This window comes from Equus caballus, chromosome 1 (genome assembly GCF_041296265.1).
Source record: "Equus caballus isolate H_3958 breed thoroughbred chromosome 1, TB-T2T, whole genome shotgun sequence".
NCBI classification, from domain to species: Eukaryota; Metazoa; Chordata; class Mammalia; order Perissodactyla; family Equidae; genus Equus; species Equus caballus.
The window spans coordinates 116,306,792-116,329,439 of NC_091684.1; the positions used below are offsets into that span (position 1 = coordinate 116,306,792).

The 22,648-nt window shown below is 47.4% G+C and overlaps 1 protein-coding gene across 2 annotated transcripts in view; it reads left to right on the forward strand.

Moving 5' to 3' along the window:
• The first annotated feature begins 8,028 nt into the window (after positions 1-8,028).
• SYNM (synemin) overlaps positions 8,029-22,648 on the forward strand; it is a 31,210-nt gene continuing 16,590 nt past the window's right edge. For both annotated transcript variants that reach the window (XM_023651199.2, XM_023651209.2), the window contains exons 1-2: positions 8,029-12,708; positions 19,125-19,249. In XM_023651199.2, coding sequence (XP_023506967.2) covers positions 11,899-12,708; positions 19,125-19,249 — 935 coding nt within the window. In that variant the 5' untranslated portion in view covers positions 8,029-11,898. The remainder of the gene's footprint in view (positions 12,709-19,124; positions 19,250-22,648) is intronic.

A 22,648-nucleotide genomic window follows, 5' to 3' on the forward strand; every position in this document is an offset into this window, starting at 1 on the left:
CAAAGGAACGCAGCCGTTTACAGTGGGGGAAGGGGACACCCATTTCTTTCCAGAGCGGTGGGTACCCATGACCAGGTCCAAATCAATGCTGATACCCAGAGACCCAAAGCTCCCTCATGGTTCTTCTATTAGAGTTGGGACATGTGGGGGTCACATCATAAACAGAGCCCTGGCCTAAGACACAGCAGGTTCAGAAAGGGATGGAGTTACACATTTGAGGGTCATTGGCATGTTGTTGGCATTTCAAGCCATCAGAATGGATTGGAGCAGCGAGTGGAGACAGAGAAGTCTTCCCGAGTGAGTCGGTGGTTGTCAATGAGTAGAGGAAGCACATACTTGTGGCAGCACTGGCAAAAGGCAGCACCCTCCCCGAGGCCTCCTGTACTCCCCAGCCCTGAGTCCACGAGGTCAGGGGCTGTGTCTCCCTCCATCCTGTGTCCCCAGGGCTCAGCCCAGCCCCCAGCACAGAGGAGGGACTCAATAACTAGTTTTTTAATTATCCCATCACAGCCACCACTAATGAGCTCCACGGAAAGTGGTTTTTGTTTTTTGGGGTTTTTGGCAAGGAAGATTAGCCCTGAGCTAACATCTGTGCCAATCTTCCTCTATTTTGTATGTGGGATGCCACCACAGCATGGCTTGATGAGCAGTGTCTAGGTCCATGCCCGGGATCCAAACCCATGAACTCCGGGCTGCCACCCAAGTGGAGTGGGCGAACTTAACCACTATGCCACTGGGCCAGCCCAGAAAGTGTGTTTTTATAGGCAGTAACAGCAAAGGTGCTATTCTTCTTTGATGGCATATTCTTTTTTTAGTTCTTAGGATGAAATGTGAGTCTTGTTCCTCTTGGGAAGATTAACCAGGGACTGTTTCTTTGCCACTTGGGGCCCTTTCCAAGTTCATTTGTAATGTATATGACATGACTTTCCAAATTAAGAGAGGGAGGTTATGCAGCTTAAGTTACTGCACTTTTTTTTCATACCACAAATGCTATTTTTGCACCCTTTAAAAAAGGCAGCCTATACCCCAACAAACACCTGCTCCTATGATACAGTGATAAACAAATGATCTACTCTCTCGAAATAGCCAGAAGAGCAGTGACTTTCGAACGAGGTAGGGCATAAAGATGCTGCGACCTGAATGCCTCCATATTTCCTTCTTGTACAATTCTTGTAGCAGCCCTGTGAGGGAGGAGTCATCCTTACCTTACGAAGGAGGAAACCGAGTCTGGAAGGCTCAAGGGCAAGTCCATGCCTGCTCTCCTGCTCCTAGCCCCACTCGGCTGTGGACCCTGCTGTGCTGCTTGTCGTCTGCATTGGCCCCTGGGTCCTGAGCATCTCTTCCTGGCCTTCCTGAGACAGACCCCTGGCCACAGGCCTCCATGTGATTCCCGCCTGGGCTTCGGGCTTCACTCATGAGGAGGACCAATATTTCTGGGTCTTGGGCACCAGGCACTGTGCGACAAACTTCACACAGTGTAATGGGCAGTGTGGCAGGGTGGGTAGGACCAGTGTTCAAATCTTGTCACTTTCTACTTGCACGGCCTTGGGCAAGCTGACCACACAGTGGCCCAGTTTCCTCATTGTTAAAATAGAGCTGCTAGGACCTACTTTTTAGGTTGCTGTGCCGATAATAGGAGTTAATTTGATAAAGGGCCCAGAACAGTGCCTAGCATAAGGTAAGGGCTATGTGAGGACTGGCTCTGGTTGTCCATCCCAGGTGTTCTCCATGCATTGTTTTGTCTTTGTTATTAGGTGGCTAAGAAATGGGCTCAGAGAGGTTGCTGTGCCCAAGGTCCTGCTGGTAGTAAGTGCCAGGACACGAAGCAGCTCAGTCTGCTCTATGCCACTGTGCCCAGCTCAGACCTTCCAGCCAGCCCACTGCATTTCCCTTCCCCCACTTGCTTCATTTGCTACCTGGCTAGACCTTCAGAGTGGCAGGTGTGCCTCCCGGACCACAACCTTAAGTGCACAGGAAATAATGGCAGATGACTGTCTGTATCTCAACCCAATTTCTATATAGTACCCCAATCTCCACCAGGGTGATAGAAACTCAGTCTCTATCAGTTCAGGGTTCTAACCTCCTTCCTTGGGGCTGCACTAGAATTGCTGAAGACATACACAGTGCTAAAGCACCAGGGATGGGGGCCTACCTGGTCCTCATGCCACCTTTCTGTGCTGGCATCGACCAGCCTTCCACCCCACCCCACAGAGCCCTTGGTCTTCGACCACACAGGGAAAGGCTGGGACCGTGGCCATCATGAAGAGTCGAGCGGGTTTCTCACTGCACAAACATACCTGAATGAGAGGATAAGAGGGACTGAAATCCAGCCTGCACTGTCCTTGCTAAGCCATGGTGGTAGGTGCAGGGCTGCTTCCCCGCTGGGGAAGGGACACCTTCTCCTTTGTACTGAGGAACCATCCACTGGCCAGGCAATGCACCTATGGGCTCCTTCATCTACCTTTTTCTAATTTGCACAAAGGCATTTTAGAGCTGGGAGTCACCCCATCCCCGTCTGAATGGCTCCCTCAGGTCCTCTGCCACTTCTGGGTGGTGCTGAGGTCCTGGTGTCACTCATAGTGGAGGTGGGCACCTCGGAAAGGCTCTCCTGGCCCAGGCTGCAGCCTTTCCTCTCAGGCCTGTACCTGGAAGTTCTGGCACAAGGCCCCTCTTCTTGGAGACCACAATATAGCTGGAGTTTCAGTGTCTCCTAGGGGCTCTGCCCAGGAAAGGGTGCAAGGAACCTCTCTAGGAACTTCTGTGCTTTCATAATTTCCCTCTTAACATGTCCCCACCCCGCCACCCCAGGCCTCCCCTCCAGGCCTTTAAAACTCACAGTTTCAAGATCAAAGCCAGAAAGATCTTTCTGTCTCCCCTCAGGCAATGGTTTGGGGACAGGCAGTGACCTGGGGAAATCCATTAATTTCTTCCCCCCAACGGTTTCCCCATTCTTAGGAGGCCCATGGGGTCTGGTCACGCTGCTCCAAGTCCTCCAAGTAGAGAGAAAACCTACTATTCCTCTTCCCCAGCCCAGCGCAGGAGGTCACGACACAGGCTGAGTCCTCAAGACCCACGCTGCCCTCCTGCTTCTCGGGCTTCTGGTGAAACTCTGCCTGTGGGATGCCCTGTTTCCCACCATGGGGCCTCTAACACAGGAGGGCACCGTTTCCTGAAGCGGCCCTGGCATGGGTTCTGGGCTCCCCATCCTTGGGCAGCACCCCCTGCTGGGAGGTGGGGAAAACTCATGCTCTCCAAGGCTCACTGCTCATGGTGGCAGACATACAATCGTGCATCCCACAGCCCTTCATTTCTGCACCTGACAACAAGCTTCTTATTATTAATCTACTGAAATTAGTAAGTGAGGGTAAAATCTAACTTTCTTCTCTCTAATTCTTTGACATCTCTGAATTCTGTTTTCCTTGAAAACTGGTAACAGGTGGGGTCCTGGAGGCATTTAGACTGACAAAGGGATTTGTGGTTAAAAAGAAAAGCCATCTAGGCCCTTATACTGGAACAAAAAGAGAAAGTTTATGAAGCTTTGAGCAAGGAGATAAATAGGTAGAGAAAATCAGAAAATTGCAGCTCTCTATCAGAATGGGTTAGCAAACAATTATAACATTAAAGACAAAGGGAAGGAAAACATCAAAAATAAATATAATATCATTTTAATGACAAACTCACAATACAAGATGGAATAAGTTGTGACAATAATAACTTAGAGGGAGAAGAGGAAAGGGATGGAATGGGCTTAGTCTAAGGAAATAAGAGACTATCAGAAAATGGACTATCTCATTTATGAGAGTTTTTATACAAACTTCATGGTAACCACTAAATAAATAATCAGAACAGAGACATAAATGATAAATAAAGAGAAAACTAAGAAAACCATCATAGAGAACTACCAAACTGAATTGGTAGTCTGAAATACATGGGACAAGAAACAAGGGAAATGTAGAAGAAATGGGAAAGGAGCAATAAAATGGCAGCATTAAGGCCTCATATATTAATAATCACTCTAAATGTAAATGGATTGAATTCTCCAATCAAAAGACACAGAGTGGCAGGACAGATTAAAAAACAAGACCCAACAATATGCTGCCTCCAGGAAACACATCTCAGCTCTAAAGACAAACACAGGCTCAGAGTGAAGGGATGGAAGATGATACTTCAAGACAATGGTAAGCAAAAGAAAGCAGGTGTTGCCATACTTATGTCAGACAAAGTACACTTCAAGACAAAACACATAATGAGAGACAAAGAGGGGTGGTATATAATGATAAAAGGGACACTCCACTAAGAAGACATAACACTCATAAATATATATGCACCCAATGCAGTAGCACCAAAGTACATAAAGCAACTATTAACAAACCTAAAAGGAGATATTAACAACAACACAATACTAGTAGGGGACCTTAACATCCCACTTACATCAATGGATAGATCATGCAGACAGAAAGTCAACAAGGAAATAGTGGATTTAAACAAAAGACTAGACCAAATAGACTTAATAGGTATATATAGAACACTCCATCCAAAAACAACAGAATACACATTATTGTCAAGTACACATGGAATATTCTCAAGGATAGACCACATGTTGGGAAACAAGGCAAGCCGCCATAAATTTAATAAGATTGAAATCATATCATATCAAGTACCTTTTCTAACTATAATGCTATGAAACTAGAAATCAACTACAAGAAAAAAGCTGGGAAAGTGACAAACATGTGAAGACTAAACAACATGCTACTGGACAACCAATAGATCACTGAAGAAATTAAATGAAAAATAAAAAATATCTGGAGACAAATGAGAATGAAAATATACCCTACCAACTCATATGGGATGCAGCAAAAGTGGGCCTAAGAGGGAAATTCATAGCAATCCAGGCCCACCTTAACAAACAAGAAAAATCTCAAATAAGCAATCTTAAACTACACCTAACAGAATTAGAAAAAATGAAGAACAAAAAAAGCCCAAAGTCAGCAGAAGGAGGGAAATAATAAAAATTAGAGGAGAAATAAGTGAAATTGAAACCAAAAAAAAAAAACAGTAGAAAGGATCAATGAAACAAAGAAGTGTTTCTTTGAGAAGATAAACAAAATTGACAAACCCTTATCCAGACTCACTAAGAAAAAAGAGAGAAGGCTCAACTAAATAAAATTAGGAATGAAACCAGACCAATTACAATGGATACCACAGAAATACAAAGGATTATAAGAGAATACTATGAAAAACTATGTCAAGAAATTGGACAATCTAGAAGAAATGGATAAATTCTTAGACAAATACAACCTACCAAAACTGAGCCAAGAAGAAATAGAGAATCTGAATAGACCAATAACAAGTAAAGAGATTGAAACAATAATAAAAAACCTCCCAAAAAATGAAAGTCCAGGACCAGATGGCTTCTCTGGAGAATGCTACCAAACATGCAAAGAAGATTTAAAATCTATCCTTCTCAAACTATTCCAGAAAATTGAGGAAGACGGAACACTTACTAAGACATTCTATGAGGCCAATATCACCCTGATTCCAAAGCCAGACAAGGACAACACAAAGAAGGAAAATTACAGGCCAATATTGCTGGTGAACATAGATGCAAAATCCTCAACAAAATATTGGCAAAACTGAATACAGCAATACATTAAAAAGATCATACACCATGATCAAGTGGGATTTATACCAGGGACACAAAGATGGTTCAGCATAGGCAAATCAATAAATGTGATACACCACATTAACAAAATGAGGAATAAAAACCACACACTCATCTCAATAGACACAGAGAAAGCATTTGACAGGATCCAACATCCATTTATGATGAAAACTCTCAATAAAATGGGTATAAAAGCAAAGTACCTCAACATAATAAAGGCCATGTATGACAAACCCACAGCCAACATCATACTCAACAGTGAAAAATTGAAAGTCCTCCCTCTGAGAACAGGAACAACACAAGGGTGTCCATTCTCACTATTCTTATTCAACATAGTACTGGAGGTTTTGGCCTGAGCAATTAGGCAAGAAAAAGAAATAAAAGGAATCCAAATAGGCAATGAAGAAGTGAAACTCTTGCTGTTTGCAGATGACATGATTTTATATATAGAAAACCCTAAAGAATCCATCATAAAACTATTAGAAATAGTCAACAACTACAGCAAAGTTGCGGGGTACAAAATCAACCTACAAAAATCAGTTGCATTTCTATACTCTAATAACAAGCTAACAGGAAGAGAACTCAAGAATAAAATCCCATTTACAATTGCAAGAAAAAGAATAAAATATCTAGGAATAAATTTAACTAAGGAGGTGAGAGACCTATACAATGAAAACTACAAGACATTATTGAAAGAAATTGATGATGACATAAAGAAATGGAAAGATATTCCATGCACATGGATTGGAAGAATAAATATAGTTAAAATGTCCATGTTACCTAGAGCAATCTACAGATTCAATGCAATCACAATCAGAATCCCAATGACAGTCTTCATGGAAATAGAACAAAGAATCCTAAAATTCATATGGGGTAACAAAAGACCCAAAATAGCTAAAGCAATCCTGAGGGGGTAAAAAAAAAAAAAACAAAGCTGGAGGTATCACAATCCCTAACTTAAAAATGTACTACAAAGCTATAGTAATCAGAACAGCATGGGACTGGTACAAAAACAGACACGCAGAGCAACGGAGCAGAAGTGAAAGCCCAGAAATTAAACCACACATCTATGAACAGCTAATCTTTGACAAAGAAGCTAAGAACATACAATGGAGAAAGGAAAGTCTCCTCAATAAATGGTGTTGGGAAAACTGGACAGCCACATGAAGAAGAATGAAAGTGGACCATTACCTTTCACCATACGCAAAAATTAACTCAAAATGGATCAAAGACTTGAAGGCAAGACTTGAAACCATAAAAGTAACAGAAGAAATTATAGGCAATACACACTTTGACATAGGTCTTGGAAGGATCCTTTCGAATACCATGTCTTCTCGGACCATGGAAACAAAAGAAAAAATAAACATGTGGGACTTCATCAGACTAAAGAGCTTGTGCAAGGCAAAGGGAACCAGGAACAAAATGAAGACAACCCACCAACTGGGAGAAAATATTTGCCAATCATATATCTGAGAAGGGGTTAATCTCCAAAATATATAAAGAACTCTCACAACTGAACAACAAAAAAACAAAAAAGCTGATCAAAAAGTGGGCAGAGGATGTGAACAGACATTTTTCCAAAGAAGATATACAGATGGCCAACAGGCACATGAAAAGATGTTCAACATCACTAATCATCAGGGAAACGCAAATCAAAACTACACTATCACCTTACACTGGTTAGAACAGCTATAATCACCAAGACAAAAAATAGAGAGGATGTGGAGCAAAGGGAACCCTCATCCACTGCTGGTGGGAATGCAAACTGGTGCGGTCACTATGGAAAACAGTGTGGAGATTTCTTAAGAAATTAAAAACAGAAATACCATACGATCCAGCTATCCCACTACTGGGTATTTAACCAAAGAGCTTGAAATCAACAATTCAAAGAGACTTATGCACCCCTATGTTCACTGCAGCATTATTCACAATAGCCAAGAAGTGGAAGCAACTCAAGTGCCCATCGACTGATGAACGGATAGAGAAGATGTGGAATATATATATACAATGGAATATTACTCAGCCATAAAAAAGACAAAATCTTCCTATTTGCAAACATGGATGGACCTTGAGGGTATTATGTTAAGTGAAATGAGCCAGACAGAGAAAGACAAACACCATACGATTTCACTCATGTGCAGAAGACAAACTAACACAAGGAGAAAGAGAACAATTTAGTGGTTACCAGAGGGGAAGGGGGTTGGGGGATGGGCATAAGGGGTGAAGGGGCACATAGGTATGGTGACTGGCACCTAATAATGCACAACTGAAATTTCACGTTATAAACTATCATGACCTCAATAAAAATTTTTTGTTATAGATATTTTCAAATATACACAAAAGCAGAGAGAACAGTAAAATGAATCCTCATGTACCTTTTATTCCAATTCAACATACTATAAACATTGGCCAATCTCTCAGCTTTTGCGGGGGAGGGGAGCACATTTCATTTCACCTGTAAACACTTCAATATGTATCTCTATAGGTAAGGGCTTTACATTACCACAATGTCATAAATACACCCAAGAAAATTCACAATAGTTCTTTAATATCATTTAATACCAAGTACATGTTCATAGTCCCTTGATTATCCCAAGAATGTCTTTTTACAGTTGCTTTGTTCATATCAAGAGCCAAAGCCCACACATTGCATTTAGTTGACACGCTTTTTATCTGTAACAGCTTTCTCTTTCTTTCCATCATTCCTCTCCACTCCATGCCATTTATTTGCTGAAGAATCTAGTTATTCAATAAAATTTCCCATATTCTGGAAAAAAAAATCTTCTAAACCACTGTCTTACTGCAGTGGGGGGCAATTTCTTTGCATTAGGACAATTCTAGAAAAAAAATTTACAGATCATTTTTTCAAATTCAAAGTAAAAATTACTTTAATCTCATGGGAGTGTGTGTGCGTGTGTGTGTGTGTGTGTTCACCCACTAGATTACCCACTCTGTTGAATAGAAGAATGTCAATAAGAAGTGAGGATGGCAGGACTTTTTTTTTTTTTTTTGCCATTAAGCTATTAATAGCAGAAGCATATTTGTTAATATGGTAGCAACATTGAGGCAGCTTTTAAATTTTTATTACAAACAATAATAAAATACACAGTACTCCTTATCATAAATTCCACACAGCAAATGGATTCTCGCAGAATGTTTTCATTGATTTTTGCAGAACTCTGGTGTCCCTAGTCAATCTATTACTGGAATTGGTGAATGAGTGTAGGATGACATGAATGTTGGTTGATATTTTTGTTACTTTAACAAGAAGACAAAGGCGAGATAACTAAGAAACTTCACTCACTCTCAACATGAAGCAACTTCTTTGCTACCTTGGATAACAGTTTTGAAATACTGGAAAAATATTTCCTCAAATTTTTTGTGCTATTTGTTCAGTAACCACATACACAACACACTGCTAAATTTACTCTGCGTTATTAACATGTTCTCCATTACTTTCTCATGTCTAGGCAATCAACAAAATAATACATCAAGCCAATATTTGACAAATCGTTTACTGACTTCTGTGGTGTAAATACTCAAGCTAGCAACACAATGTCAGTGATCACGGAGTCAGGTAGAGACGCAGAGTAGCACGAGTTATGTAGCATTCCCACCGTACAGGCCACTAGGCATCCATAACTGCAAGAACAGATTATGGTAAAATGCAGCCAAACAGTTAGGAAGGGATACATTTTGAGTATTTATTTCCTTTGTTGTTTGTATAATTCATGGTAAGCTTGTATAATTTAATTTTTAGTAATGGCTGCATTTAACAACTGACTGATGAACTTCCTGAAAATTTAACAGTGGTTCTCACAAGCCAGGAGGAGCTGGCCCCAGCACACCACCACCAGCTTCTAGGGACTTGTGTTTCCACAGGGAGAAGCTCTGGCAGGAGAGGGAGGGCAGGAAGAGAGAAGGGTTGGGTTTACCTTCTCCTGCTCCCTTCTGGGATGCATTCCGCAGCTCCTGCTCCCCCAGGGACCCCTTTTCCAGAGCTCCAGGCTCAGACAGCACTGTTGCCTCCTGCTGCCCCCAGAATGCTAACGGCTTCTAGACCTCTCACTCTTGCTGGTTCCTGATGCTTCCCCATCCTATCCACCCCTTTGTAAATAGTCTTCTCATTACATCCCTTTAATCGTTCCCTTCTCTTTGAGTGTGCCTCTGTTTCCTGGCCCTACCCTGCCTGCTCATCTGCTCCTGCGGTCACAACTTCTAACAGTTCTATTCCCAAGTTTAGGAACTGTGTGTCCTTAGGCAAGTCACTCAACTTCTCTGAGCTTCTGTTTTGTGAGCATTAAGTATGATACAGCAGGATATTATTTTGAAAGATTAACTATTGGCACTTTTTTTTCTCCTGCTACTTCCTAGTGCCCTAATCTCTTTCCCAATTGGGCAGATGTACCCTGTAGCAGTCATTTATTCAGGGATGGGATTTAGAGCAGAAATGGGAGAAAGGTTTGGAGTTTCAAAATCCAAGACCCTGAAGGGCATTGGGGTAAAGCAAACCTAATGAGTTAGAACAACGCATCCTGCTAGGAGACGCACTGGTCCCTGAGAAGGCGCTCCCCCACTGCAGAGCCAAGCCAGGAGAACTGGGGTAGCAGAAACCCTGGTAGTGTGGGGAGTTGAAGAGAACAAATGGCTGCAGGCTGAGTCCAGGGCACTGTGACCTGCCCTATGACGCCCTGGTGACCCAGTGTGATCCAGGAGAGACACCCAGACTGAAGGGGCTTCCAGACAGGCCTGGGTGATGACATCACAGGTGGCCTAATAAGCAAACGCCAGGTGGGGATGTGCACCTGGGCGAATGAGAGAAAGATGGACAGCAACAAAGGTCTAGAGGCCCCGCCCCCCGCCCCCGTGCTTTGGCATTGAATCACCCCATCGCCAACTTAGCCTCGGCGGAAAGGGAGAGGAAATTCACACCTGAAAGATATTAATTTCTACCACCCACAGAATGGGGTCTGTGATATGGGGTCCCTAGTAAGACAAAGGCCCACTTCTGTACCATTTGTGGTTGGAGACTCACGCCGGTCACAAGAAGAGCACCGGGAGCTGTCTCAAGGGACCATGAACCAACTTGCTGACTAAGCCATCTTTCCATGCCGTCTGTAAAATACACTGAATGGGGCCCCTGCCATGAGGAGCCTTCCAGCCAATGGATCACTCTCCAGGCCTCCTCTGGGCACTTCTGTCCCCACCAGTCCAGGGGCACCCCAACCAAGGGTCAGCTGTTTGTTCCTGTGCCTTTAATGCCACACATACTGCTTCTTGTTATTTGTAACTTAACTGTCAGGAAAACTAGTGAAACACGAGTGTACAAAAGAGAGCTATGGCTTCTAAGACAATTAAATTGACGCACACAGTTGAGAAAAAAACGGCTGTCGCACTAGGTGTAGGGGCGACAACTGGGAAAGTTTGGGGAGCTGTTAGGAGTCTGGAAAAATTCTGCACTCAGAGCACTTAACAAGTTTCTTTAAGTTTTCACTCCAACAGAAAGAAACTGATTTGGAAAGTGTAGACTATGTCCCAAGCGGGGGGTTTGTATAAGAAGGAAAACGTGGAACTCTAGTCAACCCATATAAACAGAAAAGTCTTGCCTGTACATCGAAACATTCACAAACGGATATGTATTTATGTTTTAAGTTAAAATAGAATATTTAATGCACATATATGTGTGCATACATTACATATGTATGTTATATATGTATATATATAATTTTTAAAATCCCAAACCTTCCAATCTCCAGTGCATCGGATGAGTCTCCCATAAATGACCGTAACTCAGCATCTCACTTAGCAGCGGCTTCTATTTCCATCCCCGAACGCCAGGGCACTTGGGTGCCGGACGTAGGCCTGAGGGGGCCGCAACAGGGAGCCCTCCTCGGCATCCCTCTCCGAGCGAGCCACCCGCCCGCTGTACCGACCGCCGGCGAGGAGGCCTCGCGGCCGCCGGGCCCTGGGCTGAGCAGCCGCGCGGCGCCGCAGTCTCTCCGGCAGGGGGCGCTGTCCGGCCGCAGTGGCCGCGCCGGGCCGCGCTCTGATTGGCTGGAGGCCGCGGCCCGCGCCCACTCCCGCCCGCCCTGTCCGCTAAGTGCGGCCGCTCGCCCGCTCCGGCCCCAGTCTGCGAGCCTCCGGGGCGGCGGCCGGGCGGGAGCGGCGCGGCGGCGGGGACAAGACCAGGGCAGGAGGGAAGCGGCCGGCCGGGAGAGCCCCGTACACACAGCAAGATGCTGTCCTGGCGGCTGCAGACGGGCTCGGAGAAGGCCGAGCTGCAGGAGCTCAACGCCCGGCTCTACGACTACGTGTGCCGGGTGCGGGAGCTGGAGCGCGAAAACCTGCTCCTGGAGGAGGAGCTGCGCGGCCGGCGCGGGCAGGAGGCCCTGTGGGCCGAGGGGCAGGCCCGCTTCGCCGAGGAGGCGCGCAGCTTGCGGCAGCAGCTGGATGAGCTGAGCTGGGCCACGGCGCTGGCCGAGGGCGAGCGCGACGCCGTGCGGCGCGAGTTGTGGGAGCTGCGGCGGCTGGGCGAGGAGGCGCGCGCCGCCCGCGGCCGCCTGGACGCCGAGCTGGGCGCGCAGCAGCGCGAGCTGCAGGAGGCGCTGGGCGCGCGCGCCACCCTCGAGGCGTTGCTGGGCCGGCTGCAGGCCGAGCGCCGCGGCCTCGACGAGGCCCACGAGCGCGAGGTGCGGGAGCTGCGCGCGCGCGCCGCCGGCCTGACCATGCACTACCGCGCCCGTGCCACCGGCCTCGGCGCGCCGCCGCCGCGCCTGAAGGAGGTGCACGACAGCTACGCGCTGCTGGTGGCCGAGTCGTGGCAGGAGACCGTGCAGCTGTACGAGGACGAGGTGCGCGAGCTGGAGGAGTTGCTGCAGCGCGGGCAGGAGAGCCGGCGCGAGGCCGAGGACGAGGCTCGGCTGTGCGCGCAGGAGGCCGAGGCGCTGCGGCGCGAGGTGCTCGAGCTGGAGCAGCTGCGCGCGCTGCTGGAGGACGAGCTGCTGCGGATGCGCGAGGCGTACGAGCTGCAGGCCGAGGAGCGGCAGGTCGGTGCGCGCGCGCACGGGCCGGGCTCCAGGGGTCGGGGGGTGGGGCGGGTGTCCTCGCACCCGCGGAGCGTGCACCGGGGCGCGGCGGCCCCGACGTGGGGCAGGCCCAGAGGCTACCCGAACGGCCTGGAAGAAGAGCAGGTCATGCCATGGGGAGGATCCCAGCGGCTTGCCCCATCTCCATCATCTCCTTAGGTTGTCACCCTCTTTAGACGTTGACATGACTAGGCGCAGCCTGACAAACGACCCCCGCCCCTCTAGGATCTCTCACTTTCCTGTGCTCCAACCAAGAAGCTCTCTGACTTCCAGAAGTGACTTTCAGAGTGCCAGCTCATTCCTTCTCGGATGAGTCTCAGTGTTGGGAGGGTTCTAGGCCATGTCAAGCCCTTTCTTACCTGGAGCCATTCAAAATGGCAGCCTGGGTGGCTCCAGGCCTCCCCTGGGAGAAATTTAAATTGTTTACCAAAACGGTTTTTATTTTGCCAGAATGATTTGCCAGCTGGAGGCAGCTGGGTGTGGCTCCCGGGGCGGCTGCCTTGTTTGTTCTTGGGAGGAGCAGCGACCTTAATGCAGAAAAGAGCTTAATTAGAGATGTTTTTCTTGCAGTCTGAGCTGACTGACGTAAGATCTCTGGGTAGTGTAAAAGTGATGGAAACCCGGGTCCCTGTGGCAGGATGTTATTACAAGTGCGGAGTAATATAAACAGTTGCTATTTCAGAGAAGCAAGCTCAGACCTCTGACACTGACAGAGTGACACCTGTGGCTGATTTACTGAACGCACACCCAGTCCAGTCCTAGGGTTGGCCCTGGGCCTGCCCAGTCTCTGCCACAATTGAAAATATTCCCAAATCATGCTATCAGTAGTTCTCAGGACCATAGTTTAAAATAACATCCACGTGAATTCAGAGATAGTTTAAGGGAACAGTTCGAAGCTGCGAGTTTAAGATTCGGGAGAGAGTGATTTTGTGCTTTTATTTAAAAAAAAAGTAAAGAGAAGCTGGTGGTTGTGGCATGGAGAACTGTGGGGATGTGACAGGTGTCTGCAAATGATCAAGTATCTGCTGACTTACTCCTGGGTCCCCAGCGCTGCACTGGGGTTTCAGTGTTCAAGGAGCTGGAGTCTAGCTGGGAAATCATAGAAAGCGATACAGTACTAAACTATTAGGAATTTAATCTTTTGGATGGTGGGTTTTTTTTGGCCTCGCCTCATCGTTTTCGAGGGTTTCAGCCACCCTCGAGGGTTGTTGGTGGAGCAAGGACAGGGGCTGGCTGAAGCATGTGCTGGTTTCCAGAGCTTGTGACTCGAGAGCGCTTCCCTTTCCAGTGATGGTGGCCAGGGACATCAGTTCCACAGGGCCCCGTGCTTGTGTTAAGTGAAAGTTAAAAAGTGTCTTTAACGTACACTTTGACGGCGCTTTTAAGCAAAAAAGGGGTGCCTGCCAAATTCCCTGCCCCCTGAACCCCTTTGTAGGCAACCCCTACCACCACCACAAGGGCCCGTGCTGTGCACACGGGTTTCGAAAATGCTTCTTTGAGGTGTGTTGTGTAGGCTAAATCCTCACCATTCGCTTGCACTCATAGCTCGCTTGGCTCGTTTTGAACCTTGAAGCTCTGGTTTCAGTGTTCTTTTTGAGCAGCAGAACCCTTTTCTCCCTAATTAAACCTCAAGCGCAACCCCAGATGTGAAATAGATGAAAGTGGATCCCTCCGATTTGAGGAGAGGTGGGGACCAGAGAAGGGCGGTTAGAATCATGGACCAGCGCTTTTTTGGTGCACGGCCCCAGGGCCCACCCACGAGGTGCCTTCCTGGGGTCACACCTGACCCAGAACTAGGATCTCACCCTCAGCTTCCTGTCCACTGATGCCTCTCTCCTTGAAATTTGCTTCTTTCTCCTAAAAGTAAAGAGCAAGGAAAATGGCCCTAAGGACTTGGATTTTTTTCAGCTCCAATCGTGGAGGTTTCTTTGTACTGAACGTTTCCTTATGCATGTTCTGAATCTTTCCCCAGTTAGCTTAAAACGACCGTATTTCAAATTGCGTTCTGAAAGATTCAACACCAAGCATTAGTACTATTTTTTAAAGTGTAAAAATGCTAGGAATTTTGTTAAAGTTATAAGTATCAATGATTTAAGCCCAAGCCTCTGATTTTTTCAAATTCTCTAGAGGCTCTCTCGGGGGAGACTGGAAATATGAAACTGGATTTAGCTAATGTGCTGTAATAAATGTTTCATTTCTAAAAGTTAGCCTTTATCAAGTGCTGTTTGTGTGTCAGGTAGCACGGGTACGCATATTCACTCTGTCCTCACACCAATCTTATGAGGTGCATACTGATATTGGCCCCATTTTACAGATGAAACTGAGGCACATAGGTCACCCAGGCAGTGAGGGGCTAAGCGGGGGTTTGATTCAGGCTCCAGCGCCTGAGCATCTAATCCCTGGGCGCCACTTCCTCTCTTCTGTCTGTTCCATCAAAGATAAACCTTGAGCGAGAGTTCTTTTTGCATTCGTAGAATAATGACAGTCGTTCTTCCTAAAGGCTGGCCCAGCAGTGCCCTGTGAGTCTAAAATCCTAAAATGCTTTCAGACCCTTCCAGTTGGCTGTTGTCAGAATGGTTTCAGGGTTAAGTCTCTTTCTTTTACTTTTTTGTGTGTCCATATGCTTTAATGGGACCCCCTCCCCCAGAGGCAGGAGCCCCCACACCGTGCCCAGCATCTCCCTGGCTCTGGGTCCCCTCTGCAGCTCGAGGGGGAGAGATACCTGCTAGGACTGTCTTTCTGGGCAAAGTGGTCCTCCCCACGTGAGCCACGTGCCTTCTATTAGGCCCCTCGCCTCAGGTTTGCCAGAGGGCAGAGCGCTGAACTGCCATCCATGTTCTCAGGGTTTTGCATGTGGTTTAGATCAAGTGAGGCCTGAGTAACACACCCTGGCCTCCAGTTTGCAGGAAGGGGCTTCAGACAGAAACCTAAGGCATTTGTGGTTTATGCCAGCCTTACCCTATAAACAGTGAGATTTTTGCTTGTGAAACTGAGCTTTTAGCCTTCAAGACTGACTGTTTCTGAAAGACTTTGAGTCTTCAGGATGTGATTGAAGGAGAACTTTCTTTCGATTGGGATGGGGACAGAGTAACTGTGTGACAAGGGTCAGTACTCTGCAGCTGCCCTACGTGGGCCTGAATTCGGGCTCTGCCACTAACTCTGTCTCAGTTTCTCCATTTGTAAAATAGGGGTAATGAAAATACTCACCGGGCACACACGTTCAATTCATTCAAGTAGCCAATGGCTGTTGAGCACGTAGTGTGCCAAGCTTGGTTCTTAAGTGCTGGCGATACAGCAGTGAACAGGACAAAACAGAGAGAGTCCCTTGACCCTCAAGGTCTTGAGGTGGAAACAGTGCATGGTGTCCAGGATGTAGGTGGGGCTGGGGTGGAGTGAGCGAGGGGGACAGTGGCCGCAATGGGACCTGGCTTTTGCTGTGAGCGCCATGGGGAGCCACTGGAAGCTCTGAGCAGAGGCGGGAGATGGCCTGACTCGCTCTTACTGGAATTGCTCTGGTTGCTGTGTTGAAAATAGACTGTGTGGGGCAGGAATGGGCGCAGGGAGACCTCTGTAGGAGACCACAGCAATAATCTAGGCACTAGGTGCTGTCGGCTCTGTCAGGGCTGGCACGGAGGGCTCTGAGAAGGGGATCTGCCCTGCCTTGGAGCCAACCGGCTTTGCAGACGGATTGGATGTGGTGGGAGAGTGAGGGAGAAAGCAAAGCTGACTCTGGGCTTGTGGCCCGTGCAGCCAGCTGCAAGGAAGGAGGGCGTGCTCTCTGCTGAGGGGTTTGGTGCAGAAGAACAGGTTTCGGTGGGAGATCAGAGTTCAGTTTGAGATGCCTCTGAACCACCCACCTTGTATTGTAAGATGAAATTATGAGTCTGGGGTTCAGGGTATTGTCTGGACTAGAACTTAGTATCCAGTCAGTGCTTGTTATTAATACAGTTAGGTTTTGTGTCTGAACGAGGTTGTCATAGTATTTAAATTCCCTCGAGCTTTAGCATTCAAGATTCTCAGTGATGTGATGGTGACATTTGCAGCTCTTCCTGTTATGTCTGTGTAACCTGCTCAGCAAGCAGCACTCGAGTCTGGTTCAGAGAAAGTGAATTCTTTGGACACTAACACCAGCGTGCTTTTCCTGGCATAGACCTACGTTTCATCATCAGTTGTGACGCTGCCCAAAAGTTCCCTAAATAGCAGTGAAAAAAGGTGACCTCTCTCCCAGCTTTGATAACATTAGGCAAAGCTGCTTCTGCTGGGTTAGAATTAGCCTGCGGTCTCTCCTGCTCCCGGGCCTCGGGCCGGGCCCACAGTTTCAAAGTGGAGCACAAGTCCGAAGCTTTATTCAACCAGCAGGATTGGTTACAATTTCTGTAGAGACTGTTTATAAGTCTTACGTTCCTGCTTCCAAAAGTCAGCTAATTTTCCTTTGACGGTTTAGGAAGTGTTGACTCACGTGGAAATGTTGTTGGATCTATGCTGATTCTAACTTAAACACAGTTTGATTTTCCTCCTCCTGTTTTCGTGGGGTGCAGAACTTTTCTGTGCCCTCTGGGAGGAGGGAGAATCTTCGCGCATCCCCCTTTGGCATGGCTGGGAGATCTTGACCTGCTTAGGAGGTTTGAGGCTGGAGAATTGAGCGCATCTAATATTTTTTTTCTAAGCAATTTAACAATACTTGAACTTCTTTGTAAAGAATAAATTACTGTAAATTCTCAAGCTTTAACATTTAGTTCGAATTTTCGCAGTACAAAGGAGTAATATATTTATGTTTACAGCACATTTTATGCTATAACCTTGGACCTGAGTTTATAAAACGGGAATGTAGGATTTTAACACCGAAACTGAACTATAGAATGTATGAACATCGTGACTAAATTCTGGTAACTCTGTCACTTATATCAAGACTGGCCAATGATCTGTGTTGGTGGGCCTTTGTCTAGTACAATGCCAGCCTTGGGGGCTGTTAACATCTTTCCACGTGGGGATACCAGCACACGGTTCTTAAATTTACTCCTTTGCTTTAAAAGCTAAGTGGTTTCAGTTTTTGTTTTTAGCACATTTTGTATACACGAAGAGAACCCAACAGCAATTATTAGCTTAGAAATAGAACTGTTATGGGAAGCAGAATATTTACATGCTGACGCATGTTTTAAACGGCAAGTCCTGGGTGAGGTCTTCGTTAAGTTCGTTCCTTGGTTTCACAGACATTACCTTTTTCTTCTGGACATTCAGTGTCTTGCCAGGTGCCTTTGGTGGAGGGATTACACTAGGAATGAAAAGAAATTCCCTCTCCTGATTGTCTTAGAGTTTTTGAATTCCACAAAGATAAATGTCTAAAAGTGTAGCCTATTTAGTTAGTGTAGTGTTTGGAAATAGTGCTATTTTCCATTACAAACCAGAAGTTAAAGTATATGGACTTATTTCAGTGTTTAAATATTTGCTCAGTTAATTATTCCCAAGAGTAACTGATTAAGAACTAGGAAAAAAAAGCAAAACTGTGAAATGGTACAAAGAAGCCATTATGCTTATTAATTAAAAGATATTGCCAATTTAAAATGGTGCATTTTGAGGAGGGTAACATTATCTTGATCATTTCTTTTAAATCCAATTCACCAATTGTGTGCTGTGTGACTTGTATGTGGAGGGCGTTTTTCTAGAGGGAGGGGATGCACAAGGTGGCAGCCATGCCCTTCAGTGTCTCCCCACCGGGCAGAGAGATGGAGAGATGTAATTAACCAGACATGGGGGCCCCAGGGTGAACTCGTGCCGAGGGAGCGCTTATTAACCATGTCCAACATGGACAGTCAAAAAGGAAGATTTATATCTGGGTCTAAATTTTGGCATTTATGCCTAGAATATATTCCTGTCTTATTAATGTAGCTTTTCTCCCAAGATGATTTTAAAGTAACTTTCTAGACGAAACAAAGAACTGTGTGTCAGCTTACCTGCTTATTATTGGGGAAATCATGAGTTTAGGGGAAGTTCCAGTTCAAATCTGTGCGACTTCTGTTTTAAGTGTTGTAAAACCCCTGCTTTCTAGTCTTGGCTTATTTTCAGTAGCATCTGAGTTGATGAGTTTGATGAATTGACTTTCCTCAGCAGTGAACCGCACAGACGCTTTCATAAACTGAGTCTTCATTATTATTAGAGAGTATGAATAAAGAAGGCAGTGTCTCATCAAAATCTTCCATATGCAATAAAAAAATCTTCCGTGTAGAAGAAATGCAGGATTTAAAATCATCCTTGTAATGGCGGCATCTTTAGTAAGCCTGGAGGTTTTTCATCTCTTTTTGTGTCCTGAACTGTTGGTACCTAAGTTCGACCCGGCAAAGCTCCAGTCCTCTGATCTAAAAGCCCTCTGTTCTCTTTAGAGAGGGATTGCCTGCCTGGAGGATGAGAAGGCGGCCCTCACCTTGGCCATGGCCGACCGGCTGCGGGACTATCAGGAGCTCGTGCAGGTGAAGACCAGCCTCAGCCTGGAGGTTGCAACCTACCGGTAAGGGCGCCGTGCTGAGTCTGCCTTGATGAAGCCGGCAGTGTGCCGTCACCTTAGCCTCTGCGGAGTCCCTGTGGCTTTGTGACAAGCAGAGAGCAAACCTTGGCGTGGCCAGGGGAGGAGTCCAGGGCCAAAGGGAGGAGGAAGAGCAGGGCCTCACTCAGATCATGCAACAGGTGTCCCCTGGTGATGGGAACAGCTCAGCTTTGTGCCCCTGCCTAGTGTCTGCATGTCCTGGGCACCGTTGAAGAGCTTTACACGTCAGCTCCTTGCATCCTGGGAATTCAGTAGTCTTTACGGATGAACAGACTTCGCTCAGAGAAGCTACAGAGCTAGAAAGTGGAGGGCAGGATTCGAACCCAGAGGGCCCAAGTCCATCTGCCTGTCGCGCTGTTGCTTCAAATCCCGGGCCTCTGACTCTGCTTCCCCCCCAGGTTCGGCCTTGAAGAACTACATCTCTGCCAAAATATTAGCGTGGCATGCTAGGCAACTGGCTTGCTTTGTCAAGATGTTGACTTGAATTTGGGGTGACCAACCATGACGAAAAAGTCACAAAGACCTCAGGGGCCTGGGTGCTGGGCAGGCAGGGAACGCAGGCCGGTGTCCCTGGAGTGGCCTGGGGGCCAGCAGAGCGGCGCTTCCCCTTGGTGCTCCCCTTCCTGCCCTGGGGGGCGGTAAGCAGTCTTTGGTTGAGGTGGTGCCCCTCATTTCCTGCCGCCTTCCTGCTCAGGGAGGCCTGGTGCAGAGGGGTCCAGGTCTCAGGCGCTTACAATGGAAGGGATTTCAGAGTCTGAGCTTCCTCACTTGTGAGACTGAGAACAGTAGCCAATATTATTGAGCCGTTAACGCCTGCCAGACGTGGTGCTAAGTCCTTTGCAGCTGATCGCTGCCCACAGTCACCCTCTCTGATGGGTGGATACCACTCACCCCTTTTACAGATGAAGGAGGGGGGCCTGGGAACCAGAAGTCCAGGCTGGTGGACTTGCGCCTTACCCACCGAACCATGTGAAGTGGGCACTGTGCCCCCTTCATTGCCAGGATTATTGTGAGCATAAATTGATCCTGGGTGTGGACAAGCTCTGGAAACTGCTTTGGCAAGTGAGTAGAAGGCATACTTGTCAATGCCGACTTCCAGCGGCATCATCGTTAACAGATGGCAGGAGTTAAACCTGAGAGGATGAGAAGGGGACCGAGGTCCACTCCCCTGGTTAGAGACAGAGCCAGGCCCAGGTCAGCACCCACTGTAGGCGGCCTGTGCTGTCTTCTGATCATGATTTTGCTCTAAGAGTATCAAAGTGGCCTGGGTTGCTTTGATGTCCGTTAAAAGAAGGTGTCTGACTGGTGTTGCTGGTAGTGCACACTGCAGCCTTGGTCAGTCTCGCTGTCTTTATGGTCTGGAAGGCTTGCCCCAGCCAGCCTCTGATCAGGGCCCTTATTACCATCAGTGAAGAAGGAGCAGGCTCTGCGGCAGCCCCTGGCCTGGGCCCACGGCCGCTAAGGGGTGAGGCCTGGCCCTTGGAGGGGAATTGAGGGGTGGTCCTAAGAGCCGTGCTGTGGCTGAGTCCTGCAGAGGGGACGCTGATTGGGGCTTAGAGGAAGGGGAGAGGAGGCACCTGGCAGCCTGTCCCTCCCCAGGTCCATCTCCCGCATTCTCCTTGGAAATCTCACCTTGGGTGAACAATTGCAAAATTAAATTAACAGGATATTCAAACAAATGCTGAGGAAGATGATCTAAACTTTACTAATATGAAACACTTCAAAACAATCCGGCTTTATTTGGGGGAAGGACACATTAATCAGGATTTTTTTCACTTGCGAGTGACAGAAACCCTTCTTAGACTGGCTCAAATCAAAAAAGGCAATTTATTACTCCTATAACTGAAAAAGTCCTTAGTTTCAGGCACAATAGGTCTGGGCATCCGGATGAGGTTGGTGACACCCTGTCTCTGCCACCCTCTCTGGTCTCTTCCTTCTTGGCTCCGCCTGTGCTGTGGCAGGATGGGCTCCAGGCAGCTCCGGGCCTCTGTCCTTGCAGCCTCGCTCCCCTGGTTGGAGGAGGGCCTCTTTCCCAACCATCTCAGCAGAACTCCTGGGCCCAGCTCTCTGGCTCTGTTGGGTCGTGTGCCCATTGCCAGCCAGGGGAACAGAGTGCTCGAGAGCTTGGGAGGGGTCTGCCTGTCATGAGTCACGCAGACTGAGACCCGGGTGAGAGGAACCCCAAACCAGGCACTGTTCTAGAGGGATGCTGGGTCAGTGCAGAAAGCCCACATCTGTGCCCGTGTTAGGTGACCCCCGATGTCGGGTGGATCTCTTCCCTGCAGAGACTAGCTGGATCTCCCTGTGTCCTTTTGGTAACCGTTCTCTGGGTTGGAATCGTGAGACTAATTCTGTGCTTTGTCTCTCTGAGATTTTGAGCTCTTTCCTTCCTCATTTCGTCCTGCCCCCAGTTCTCTGTTGTGAGGTCAGGTGGGCATCTTGCCTGAGGGGCCAGGGCCTTGCCTTTTGTAAGTGTCCATAGCCCTAGAGCTTAGCTTTTCTCAAGGGCATTGGTCGGGAGCATTTTCCGCTCCCATCAGCAGTCTGACTGTCGGCAGGGACAGAGTTACTGCGTCTGTCTGTGGCTGGTGTTTCTCTGCTTCAATTAGGGATCGGCTTGGCCCTCTCCTAGGAATTTGGGAGGCATCAGTGCTTTCAGGGAAGCAAGTGACTGATTTCACTGTATGTCTTTCTGAAGTCCAAGTTTGCGCGGGGAAGATGAGGAGCCGGGCATGTGCCATCTCTTGTCACTCTTTCCATATTTAGTGCTGCTGCCCAAATTCCGAGGGCAGGTATGACAATTCCTATTTGTGTTAGTGTCCTTTTGCTCTGTCACCCTTTCGCAAGTGCACGTTTGATTTCTACAAGCCTTGACCCACCGTCTTTGAGGATGTTGACTTTCCTCCCAAATCCGCCCTTACGGAGGCAGGCAGGGACAGTCGGTCCCCAGGGACCGCAGCGGGGGCCCATGCAGGGCGCTCCTCACCAGCCCTGTCCGGGGAGCTGAGGGTGGCTGACACCGCACCTGGCATTGCCCTCCATGACTGAGATCTCGTGGCTTTGTCCCGAGTTTTCCCTGCAGTGGCCTTTCCCCGAGCACAGCTTAGATGACGGTCATCATTCTGACGAAACATCTCATCTGTAAGAGGGGGGCTGTGGCTCCTTAAGCTGAAAGCACGTTCCAGGACAGCTCTCAAGTGTCACGAACACTTCCAAACCCAGATATTTGGCCCTTCCTGGTAACCTTCATAACGAAGAGGAAACACTAAAGTGATAGCAAAATAGTATCATTTATGGTTTATCAATATGGACTTATAGTTTTATAAGTAAATATATAATTTAATAAACTAACAAAATTAAAAC